This window comes from Pempheris klunzingeri, chromosome 7 (assembly GCF_042242105.1).
Source record: "Pempheris klunzingeri isolate RE-2024b chromosome 7, fPemKlu1.hap1, whole genome shotgun sequence".
In the NCBI taxonomy this organism is placed as follows: domain Eukaryota; kingdom Metazoa; phylum Chordata; class Actinopteri; order Acropomatiformes; family Pempheridae; genus Pempheris; species Pempheris klunzingeri.
This window is the reverse complement of record NC_092018.1, coordinates 15,510,548-15,520,935: the sequence shown is the minus strand read 5'-3', so window position 1 is coordinate 15,520,935 and position 10,388 is coordinate 15,510,548. Positions and strand designations below refer to the sequence as shown.

Here is a 10,388-nt window from a genome sequence, read left to right as displayed (position 1 = left end):
CTCTACGCTGCCAGGTTTGCAATACTGATGGAGAATGCTGGATCCACTTTGCTGTTGACCCAAAATGTCAGAAACAGCCATTAAAAATGCGTAATGTGTGTTATCACAATATAAACACCTCTTCTTGTTACTGACTCCTATAATTGTGTCACATAATCTTAGTTACAGCCCAACTCTAAAACTGCTTAACAATCCTGAAAAACGGCCCCACATTTGCAATGAGTGTCAACAAATGCAACTCTTTACATTTGCCAAAAGTATTTCTACATGGAAAATGACAAATATATATATAATAGCTTATAAAACTGTATGACTGTGACAGTGACATCCAGCAACCATAAGCTTGAAGGAAACTTGAAGGAAATTCACTCCACATACGCAATAAAATGCAGTTACATTTGGAGGCACAGCAGTCAGAAAATATTTCAATAAACTTTATTTAGGTACATACAGTATGGCGCATTTCAGACCTAAAGGCTGTTGTGACAAGCAACTGATTCAGAGAAGGTGTAACAATATGAAATAATAAATACGGTTTACTTCAGTTCTGCAGTCATCAGTCTCTCTGACTGGGCTCTTCTGTCATTGTACAGTATATAGCCACCAGAATCAATGATAACATATGAATGAATAATGAGGTTGTTGATACTGATGTTCACACAGCTATGCTATACACCAGCTGATTTTATTGTAACTATGGCTTGCATTAAAAGGGGGTGACTGGGGGGAGAGGAATGTATAAATGTGGTTCTAGTTTCAGTGCAGTTCAAGCTTGAGCAGCCTCCTCCTCGTCCTCCTCCTTCACCTGCGGGAAAAAAAAGTTTAGTTAACATTTTCAACTAAAAGAGACTTTTTTTCCACTGCTTGTTTTCTCTCGTGTATTTTTGAAGAGTTTGGTTGTCGTATCGGTTTGCGTGTGCCGATTGTAGCCGGTAATTAAGTGTAATGACAAAGTATGTGCCAATGCAACCTTTTATACAATCATAAGAAGTATATAATAAATCAAATATAAATCTAGGCAGAGGCAACTCTTAAATTTGATTAAATTACTGTTACTGCCTGTGGTATATTAGATACAATTAAACCCAGAAGTGTGCATTGCTGTAACCAAATGACGCAGCATGTTTACGACATGTCCCCTGGCAGGAGAACAAACCTGCTCCACTGATTCAACTTCGGGGACGTAAAACTGCAGCATGTTTTGGATTCCATTCTTCAAAGTAATAATGGAACTGGGACAGCTGGTGCAGGAGCCCTGCAGCTTCAGTTTGACGATGCCGTCCTCAAAGCCTCGATACAGAACATCACCTCCATCCTCCTGCACTGTTGGCCTGGGCAGGGAGAACGTCAACAAGTGTTTTACAAGGACAGGAAACCATGGTAACAGAGTAGACACTTATATCAGAGTGCATCTTCGCGAGCAGCTACCTTATTCGAGTGTCCAGCAGTTCTTTGATCATTGCAACCACTTCATCGTCGTCATCTGATGGTGCTGAAAAGACAAGCGGAGACTCCTTGGCATTCACAAAACAGCTTGCCCTATTGGTTCCATCTATTTAAGTGTTCCGCGCTGCGCAGCTGAAATCCTTACCTGTATCTGCATTAGGTTTGCTGTCCTCGTTGACGACAGGAAGTCCAGAGGTGAAAAAGTCCATTATGGCAGCAAATACATCAGGCTTGATTACTTTCCATTCTATACTTTCATCAGACTAAATGGAGACGGAGAGGAAACAAGTTAGCAATGACATGACAAGGTGCTATACTAGGAGTTATATGTAACTTGTGCCTGGTTTTACCCTTGATATGGTGATAAAGTCGGGGCCCAGAAACACACTCTTGACTCCATCAATCCTGAACAGCTGTCTGAAGATGCCACAGAATATTCAATTGTTTTTTATGTTTGGGATGAATTCATTTTTCAATATATTAAGAAAGATGGTACAAAAACTAAACCAATAATAGACATTGTACTTAAAAACAGAAAGAAAATCTCAAATATCCATAAACATAAGAATCTCTGCACACATGTATTACATATATATCATACTTTTAATTGAATACATTTTTAACATCTTAACGGCACATGAAGTATTGACGTATAGAACTGTTAACATTGAATGAGCAAACGCTCAGTTAGATGTAAAAGTGCAGACAAAAACCACAGTAAATCTAACCATGCGTTGGAGGACACACAGTGTTTCACACATTTATGAGCACAGCGCGCTCAGCTTTAAGGCCGCTGGCTGCAGACTCAAGGACATGGGAGTCTCACTGCTAGTTCTGCGCTCAACAAAGATCAAAATTTATTTTGGGAGCACAGACATTGCTTCAGTTCTCACGCTCCTGTTACGGCTGGTGAATTAATCTTCACAGGTAACTTGCCAACCGCAAGTGTAGCTAATAATAATAATAATAATCACCATGGCTGCATTCCATTTAGATGTGAAGCGGTGGTATTCCCCTAACGCCATATCAAGATGCCTGCTGTGAAGGCGACTTCTTACTCTCAGTAAGCTTGTATTTAAGAAATCATTTACCTGGCTAAGGGCGAGCAGTGTGCGTCACGAGGGCCGGCAAAATTCATAGTTCCTGATTCGAGAACTATGCGACCGGGCAGAAACTTTAAGCTGTTTGGATTTGGTGTGTCCTGTGTCTGCACAAACATGGTTCTTCCTGGAAAAAGACAGAACACGGAGAATGTGACAACAGTCTTTGTATAGTGTTTTCTCCAAGTTAGAGAGCCCCAAGGATGATGCAGGAATACAAACCAGGAACGACCCAATGGGGGTTTTGTGGCCATCTGTTCGAAACTCCTGCATTATGTGAAGGCCAGTGTGATCCCACGCAATGGTATCCACTGGCAGCAAGACTGAGACAACACATAAGAGAGATTCACATGGTTACTAATGGTGGAGGAAATACTCTGATCATTTACTTTGTGGCAACACCACAGTGTAGAAACACTCTGTTACAGGTAAAGGTTCTGCATTCAAAATGATCCTATTACTATAAAATTACTATTACTATAAAAGTATAAGCATCAAAATATACTTACATTATTACTAGATCTCATTATGCAAAACTGCTCATTTTAGAATAATGTTTATTATATATTGGTATTATATGTATTGACAAATTCATGCACTTAAATGTTGCAGCTGATTAAGTTGGAGCCAATTTGAATTACTTTAAACTGGATAACTTGTGAATTTACCCACACAGATCAATAAACTCATATGTATCTGTTGATTACATTTTGTATAATTAACCTGAATCTCTAAAGTAATTAGTAACTAAAATGATCAGATGAATGTAGCAAAGTACAATTATATAGATGGAAAATGGAAATACTCAAGTACAGTGCAAGAACCTCAAAATTGTACTTCAGTACCGTAATTGTAATTAGACAATTTACTCTGGTTAATGCAGCAAAAATCACATTTCATAAACAGATTAAATCTGCTGAAAATCACAGCATGCAGCGTCCGTTCAACACTGTTTCATCTCCTCCCACTTGAGGGTGTGACAGTAACAGATTCAGAGGAACCGGCTGAGTAAGACTCACGCAATGAAACACTTAAGTGCGCAACGCCTTTGTAACAGAGGTAATACAAATTGCTTATGACCTAAATTAGCTTTTAACCTCGAGCCGAGGCTGTAGTTAACTAACAAGTCACAACTGCATTCTTGATTTGACTGAGGTTTATTTAATTTATATACGTTATTTAGTTGATTTTTTAAGAATGGTTTTACAGTATGGCGTTTTTTTTGACAGTGTTAAAAACTTTAATAGTAGTCTGTGATCTAATAAGAAGTGAAAACAATAACAGACAAGTTCAGTCTTGATCAGTCTGCGTCACTCTGTCACTTAGCTAACGTTAGCTGGCAGCTAACAGTTTACATCAGCCGGGCTCTGGTACTTAAGATGTCGGTGCATTCACACAAGCATTGTAAAAGCAAAATGAGAAGACACCACATTCTCACAGCTGACAAACAGGTAAACTTACGGACGCAAAAGTCTTGCTGAAATGTTCAACAACCTGCCGACCTGTCTGTAAGTCGCCATGTTTGTTGTGATTACCTAAAGCAAACGGAAGAGCGCTGTTCTATATGCGGAAGTGACGCAATATTTTGTACGTTCATTAAAAGCTTCCCTTAATACCCAAACGTAGCTTATCTGACCATCTGCTGTCGAAAGACACAAATACGCGAAAGCTCAGAAACAACATAGACTGCATTGAAAATGCCGCGTGGCAAAAACTTTAGGAGGAGGAGGGACTCTTCAGACGCGGAGGAGAATGAGACAACCGAGGAAGTCAGGTAAAGTAGTTTATTTGAAAATACAGCACTAACAACAATACGTTGGCTAACGTAGCCTAGTTAGCAGGTAGCCACGCTAACTACATATTTATTAGCGGACTTAGCGAGTTTGGGGTTTGGTTGTATTTTTTTTAAAGCTAATTTTGTTTCATTTTTGTGTATGTGTCTTCTTGGTCGTTTAGATCAAAAGTAGAAGAGGCTAAAGAGCTTCAGAGTTTGCGGAAACGACAGACCGGAGTCAGGTAACGTTAATGTAACTTTGAAATGTCCCTCAAACTGTGAACACCAACAGAAGGTACAGTGTCTGAAGTATAATGAAACATATAAACCATTATTATTTGATCCCTGTTTGTTTAGCGTGACCGCCCTGTTGGTAGGAGAGAAATTGCCGCCAGAGGCTGAAATTGATGTAAGTGATGTTTTTTTAATTTGAATTTGTCTTTAGATGAACTAGAACATGTGTTTATCTGACTATTTGTTCAATAAACATTTCTTACAGAATGACCCCTTTAAACTGAAGACTGGAGGGGTTGTAGACATGAAGAAAGTCAAAGACAGGAACAGGGACATGTAAGCAAATCTGTGACTGCTTTAAATAGTTTGATTCAGTGTTATTAGTAACATGTTGTGTATGTACTAGTATGTAATTACAATATGACACCGCTTTGACCCGAGATGACCTCTGTTCCACATGCAGGACGGAAGAGGAGACGGACCTCAACCTGGGCACCTCCTTTTCTGCTGAAACAAACAGAAGAGATGAGGATGCAGACATGTATGTTCTTTTCACTTGTGACACACACACACATACAGAAAAATCTCACTTTCTTTGGCACTCAAACTTTGTTGATTTAAGTTCAGAGAGCACACACTAGTCAGCACCCATTTCTTAATTTGTTTGCATGATTACATCTGCACATTAAACAGCAGTATCCAAATGCAAAACATGCTTAGTTAATGTAATTTTAGTTTGAAAGGTAAGTGAATTTCCTGCAATAGTTATAGCACATCTTGAATGGCGTAAAATACAAAATTGTTTTCCCCACTATTTAGGACCTTATGGATGGAATTATGGATCTTCACACATAGTAGTTTTCAAAGTGCCTCATAGAAATATTGTAAAACCTCATTTCTTGCACTAATCTGTCCTCACAGGATGAAATATATTGAGACAGAGCTGAAAAAGAAGAAGGGGTTGGTGGAAGCTGAGGAACAGAAAGTCAAGGTGAAGAATGCAGAGGACCATCTGTATGAGCTGCCTGAGAACATCCGAGTGAATTCGGCCAAGAAGACAGAGGAAATGTTGTCCAATCAGATGCTGAGTGGGATCCCTGAAGTGGATCTTGGCATCGAGTATGTATAGAAGTCTCTCAGAATGATCCTGCAGCTAAGGATGCAACCCTGTTACTGACGGCCTGTTTCTGTCTCTCCCAGTGCAAAGATAAAGAACATTATCTTCACAGAGGAGGCAAAAGCCAAGCTTCTGGCGGAACAAAGGAACAAGAAGAAAGACCACGGGACATCTTTTGTACCCACCAATATCGCTGTCAACTACGTCCAACACAACCGCTGTAAGTTCGGTCGCTCTGTAAACATTTGGCCAAATGAGAGGTGAAAGGTTGGTTAAATACGAAAATGTCTTTTCTTAGTCTATCATGAGGATGTGAACGCACCGCAGAGGCACCACAGACACAGAGAAGAGCCCAAAGCAAGGCCGCTACGTGTGGGAGACACCGAGAAGCCAGGTCCAGAGGGTAAGAGACTGTACACAGCCACACACTAATCTTTAGAGTACAGCAATTCAGCACCACCAGGCCGCACAATACTGTTAAATAAGCGCAGTGACACAGAGGAGCAGGTAAAATTGTACTTGTATCCATAAACTCTCCTTGTAACTTTATCTGAAACATTGTTGATACAAGAAGTATGATAGTCGCTCAACCTCTGTTCCTCCACAGCGTCATCGCCACCCAACTACCGCAAACGTCCGAACAACGAGAAGGCCACAGATGATTACCACTATGAGAAGTTCAAGAAGATGAACCGACGATATTGAGGAGCTGGATGCTTTTTACTTTTGCGTTTCTTTTAAGGATAAATTGCTCGATGTGATGTCCATCTTTGGAAAAGACTGAAGCTGCCAGATGTGCCATGAGAATAATTAGCAGGCTGGTTCAGAGGACTCCCAAGACAGTGTTGTTAATACTGTAAATAGCTCCCTGTGTGTATCTGTATGCTTTTCTTGAATGTTCTATGTTGAAGGAGAATTCAACATCATTGAGTAAATCATGTGGCTCGGGGTTGTCTGGTGACCAAGGAATCAAAAACAGAAGACAAGACTGTGTTACAGAACACATTAAATAATAACATGTGACATATTGGACTGAGTGGGGTTCCTGCTTTGAATTGTGAGGCGTTTGCTTTTTAGTCCACTTCTGTTTCCGTCTTATCTTTTAGTTATAGAATTGTTTTTTTTATAGGGCTTTCAAAGACCGATTCCATTAAAAACATGAAACCACAAGATATGAGTTGTTCTTTAATGTCACCAGTGCTTGAAGTACATAAAACCTCAGAAATAAAACATTACAAGAACATTAACTCTATTTAAGCCAAGTCCAACATATGAATATAAAAAAGTTATACTGGTATGTAAATGCTGCAGAGGTACACTAAAAATTCATTAAAAATCATTGTAAGCATTTTATTCTTCAGTAATGAATATACAGTACATAAGTTTGCAATTTCTCAATTCATTTTGAAAGTCATTTGAACTGAGGGGATTGTTACCTCTGATGCATCCTACAGGCCGTCGTTCTTCTGATTTCAATGAGCGTTTCTTGTTTAGTACAGCGTCTTTATTTTACTCTTTTCCTGTAAATAACTTTATACAACAGAAATCCTCAGTGCGTGAAGGTTAAGTTTTAGTCCATAACACAAACCAGTAGCAGAACTAATCAGACACCAGTTCACACGATGTAAACTAAATCCTCCAAAACTGAGCACAACGTTCCAATCAGTGTCCAACTTTCTGCTCATGGTTTCTCTATAGAGGATGTCCCGTGTCCGTTGAGGTGGTGTTGGGGGTTTGTCTCCTGTGAGGGAGGTCCCTCCGCATCCTCTCGGTCCCCCTGGGTGGAGCTGCAGCTGCTGCCTGGGGAGGCCCAGCTGTCTCGTCTGCGGTAGGCCTCGCACAGTGGCAGATCAGTGCTGTCCCACTGACTGTAGCTTTGCAGAGCGGAAACCAGTAGGAGACAAAGAATCAGCGCAGCACAGAAAGAGAGGAGCAGACGAGAGCGGCAGGTCAGAATAAGCACACTCATACACATGGAGGAGCACATGAAAAGGCACACGTACGATAGAAGCATGGAGGTTATGGAGAAGCTCAGGATCAACGCTTTAAACAGCCGCTCATCAACTAGACACCGTAGTCAGGGGTGTGACTCATCAACTGTTGATTTCAAGTTCAGCAAAAAGGTTGCGATTAGTTGCCGATGGAGGGAAAGCAGAGCGAGTGCAGCGAGGAAGGAAGGCCCACACCTGGCATGCTCCAAACAGGACTGAGAGACACTGCTTAACACGTTCTCACAGAAAACAAGACAAACTACTACAGTGTTTTGTCTCTGCTTTATTTCTTAATCATCCTGGGTCTGCTGGAACAGCTGGGATAAAACTGGTACACGTGTACAACCACGCCATGTGGGGCTGACACGGCTTGCAAGGTTACAGCTCGAGTCACTTGTGGTCTTAAGGACGGAATCAATTGAAAATAAACACCTAATTGCTTTTACAGAAATATGAGAAACTCTTTAGCTTTAGACTTGACCTCAAATAAATAAACAGCAAACACTCAATGCCTAATTTTACATATCAAACATTCACCCACATCCTTAAAATCTACCATAATACACCAGATATGTTGTATAAATAATCTTAAACGATTTATATGTTTATAAAATCTATATTCTGCTATAGTTTTAGCTCTTTCAAATTACAATTCTTCTGGAGGGAGATCATATTCCCCACGAACATCCATGGATAAAATACCAAGTGCTTTAAATTCATGGATTTTGATGAACTCTGGTCATTACTTCAATTTAAAATATCTTTGCTGTAAATGAACCAGGAGCAAAGGCCTCGTTACTTAGACTCCACTAAACCATACGTCTCTCTCATGTACCTGACGATATCTGTTTGGACCTCGCCGAGGCCTTTTGGATGCTGCAGATTGGGACACCTCAAGTCTGAGCAACATTTAGAAATAAACTCAGCAGGAGGATCAACACCAATGCTCCATGTTCTGAGTTACAAAATGTATCCCTGTCACCAGATACTGCATCAGTAAACTGCATCAAATGTCCCAAAATACATGCTGAACTGTTGTATTTCGATAGCTGGACACATTTACATTGCAGATATTCAGTTGTGTAACCCTTTAACGCTGAAGTCCTCCTACTCTGACCAATTATGACACACGTCATAGAGCGGGTAAAAAAGTCAAGGCACTTACTAACCTACAAGTCACTTAGTGAGAAGAGCCCAGTCACAACAACCCTCAGCTTTGTGTTGATGAATGGTGCCGTTTGGATGTGATGATGAGATAAATTCAGCCTAAAAGGTGTCGTGTTTAGATGTTGGCCGAACTAAACCCTCCTTTGGGGCTCAGCAGTGAATGGTGGGCATGGGACAACAGAGGGGCGGTGGGATGGGGTGGGGTGGGGCAAGTATGAGCCTATTTGTACCTGGAGGAGTAATATTCTTCCTCTAGCTCATACAGGTCGATGGCGATCTCGTCACGGAGCGAGGTGAGCTTCTTGTCGCACTCCTCCTGCAGCGAGCGGAGCTGCTGGTTCTGGAGGCTGATGGCGTCGTTCACGGAGGGAAAGTCGTTCAGAATCAGGAACTGCTTCAGATCGGACACCAGCTTCATCAGGGACTCACCAGCTCTCACCTGATACAACGACACAGAAGAGGGGAAATGGGTTTAAAAAAAAAATAAAACGCTTTCTCTGCTCGGTGTCAGCTACTCAAAGAAACCCTATGCAAAGCATCACACGATACTCAAACCAAGGTAACTTCACTTTACATACTGGTGGAGATCTCAGACTTTCCAAACATACCAAAAATATCAGGATGCATTTTTAAGGATTTTTGCATAGCTGATGCACTCCTGCACTATTTCTATTTATCCTTAACACACTTACAATGTTGGCTGCTCTGACGTGCATCTCATAATGGTCCTGCTCTGCTTGGGTTGCTCTGGAAACCTGCGTCTCATCCTCAATCTGGACAGAAGAAACAGGGTGAGAATATGAGAACAACACTCGTGAGTTTGGAGGGACAGAAGATGAAAAATACAACAGACGGCGCATGTACAGGATCAGAAGAGAAAGTGGCAGACTGAGAGAGAAACAGGGAGGCAGAGAGAAACGGGTACCTTGGCCGTTTTGATAATTTCTGTGAAGTTGTCCAGGATGGACCTGATATCATCCTTCAGCCTCTTGTTGTAGTTCTGCAGCAGAGTCTCTTTGCTTTGGGGGAGCACTCTCTGAGTGGCCATGGTGCTCAGGACAAGGCAGCACAGACGCTACCTGTTCACAGTCCAAGTTCACACACACACAAACCCGTTTCAGCTTTACGTTACAAAAAATGATACAAAAACAACCTAAAAACTCATTCACGAGCGGAGCAGCTAGCTAGCGTGAAAAGGCGCGTGCTCTCGTGACCTAAACTGTTGAGAAAAACGCGCATCTTTACGTTACGTTGTTTAAATTCGTTTACTATTGCATGAATGGGGTTTATTACAGGTTCTATAATTGTAAGCACTTACTTCTTACCGCATACTTTGTAAACAATGTCGTTATTGAATAAAGACGAGAACCACAACATTAGCGCCTCTTCTTCTTCTGGGTGTTTAATGCCAGCTGACTTCCGGTGTGTCTGTGTGTGGTACCGCCCTCTAGCGACAAACCTGTGAAACCACACCGCAAAATACCGAAAGTGTCGCTTTAAAAAGGTCACCTTTTGTCGCTCATCCTTTTTTGTGACATAAAGAAACGGAATTTCTAGAT

General features: G+C 41.2%; 3 protein-coding genes across 6 annotated transcripts; 1 reads left to right on the top strand and 2 right to left on the bottom strand.

Moving 5' to 3' along the window:
* Positions 1 to 418: 418 nt before the first annotated feature.
* Positions 419 to 4,076, bottom strand: nfu1 (NFU1 iron-sulfur cluster scaffold homolog (S. cerevisiae)). The gene is made up of 8 exons (XM_070833805.1): positions 4,008 to 4,076; positions 2,769 to 2,869; positions 2,538 to 2,673; positions 1,797 to 1,863; positions 1,592 to 1,709; positions 1,429 to 1,492; positions 1,157 to 1,331; positions 419 to 805 (listed from the first exon to the last, which is right to left on the bottom strand). The coding sequence occupies exons 1-8, from the start codon at positions 4,064 to 4,066 to the stop codon at positions 767 to 769; spliced, it is 759 nt and encodes a 252-aa protein (XP_070689906.1). The 5' UTR covers positions 4,067 to 4,076; the 3' UTR covers positions 419 to 766.
* Positions 4,077 to 4,167: 91 nt separating this feature from the next.
* On the top strand, positions 4,168 to 6,813 carry c7h9orf78 (chromosome 7 C9orf78 homolog). Its single transcript, XM_070834004.1, has 9 exons — positions 4,168 to 4,320; positions 4,503 to 4,562; positions 4,678 to 4,729; positions 4,820 to 4,890; positions 5,018 to 5,095; positions 5,476 to 5,673; positions 5,755 to 5,891; positions 5,970 to 6,074; positions 6,279 to 6,813. The coding sequence occupies exons 1-9, from the start codon at positions 4,244 to 4,246 to the stop codon at positions 6,374 to 6,376; spliced, it is 876 nt and encodes a 291-aa protein (XP_070690105.1). The 5' UTR covers positions 4,168 to 4,243; the 3' UTR covers positions 6,377 to 6,813.
* Positions 6,814 to 6,906: 93 nt separating this feature from the next.
* On the bottom strand, positions 6,907 to 10,233 carry med22 (mediator complex subunit 22). Of its 4 annotated transcripts, none has more exons than XM_070834006.1 (5): positions 10,148 to 10,233; positions 9,755 to 9,908; positions 9,522 to 9,602; positions 9,060 to 9,268; positions 6,907 to 7,545 (listed from the first exon to the last, which is right to left on the bottom strand). In XM_070834006.1, exons 2-5 carry the CDS (start codon positions 9,875 to 9,877, stop codon positions 7,353 to 7,355), a joined length of 606 nt encoding a protein of 201 aa, XP_070690107.1. In that variant the 5' UTR covers positions 9,878 to 9,908; positions 10,148 to 10,233; the 3' UTR covers positions 6,907 to 7,352. The 4 variants fall into 4 exon arrangements, with proteins under 4 accessions (XP_070690107.1, XP_070690106.1, XP_070690109.1 ...); XM_070834005.1 differs by having other exon boundaries at positions 9,755 to 9,904; positions 10,148 to 10,228; XM_070834008.1 differs by having other exon boundaries at positions 9,755 to 9,904; positions 10,155 to 10,183.
* Positions 10,234 to 10,388: the final 155 nt, after the last annotated feature.

Bases quoted from the DNA above. Each gene is read 5' to 3' on its own strand.
- nfu1 (XM_070833805.1), bottom strand. From the start codon at position 4,066: ATGGCGACTTACAGACAGGTCGGCAGGTTGTTGAACATTTCAGCAAGA. The intron at 1,493-1,591 runs GTAAGGATTTCA...TTGTCTTTTCAG, and splicing joins CAAACCTAATGCAGATACAG to CACCATCAGATGACGACGAT. The intron at 806-1,156 runs GTTTGTTCTCCT...TTTTTCCCGCAG, and splicing joins AAGTTGAATCAGTGGAGCAG to GTGAAGGAGGAGGACGAGGA.
- med22 (XM_070834006.1), bottom strand. From the start codon at position 9,877: ATGGCCACTCAGAGAGTGCTCCCCCAAAGCAAAGAGACTCTGCTGCAG. The intron at 9,603-9,754 runs GTACCCGTTTCT...TCTTCTGTCCAG, and splicing joins AAATTATCAAAACGGCCAAG to ATTGAGGATGAGACGCAGGT. The intron at 7,546-9,059 runs GTACAAATAGGC...CGCTCTGCAAAG, and splicing joins GAAGAATATTACTCCTCCAG to CTACAGTCAGTGGGACAGCA.
- c7h9orf78 (XM_070834004.1), top strand. From the start codon at position 4,244: ATGCCGCGTGGCAAAAACTTTAGGAGGAGGAGGGACTCTTCAGACGCG. The intron at 4,563-4,677 runs GTAACGTTAATG...CTGTTTGTTTAG, and splicing joins AAACGACAGACCGGAGTCAG to CGTGACCGCCCTGTTGGTAG. The intron at 6,075-6,278 runs GTAAGAGACTGT...GTTCCTCCACAG, and splicing joins CGAGAAGCCAGGTCCAGAGG to CGTCATCGCCACCCAACTAC.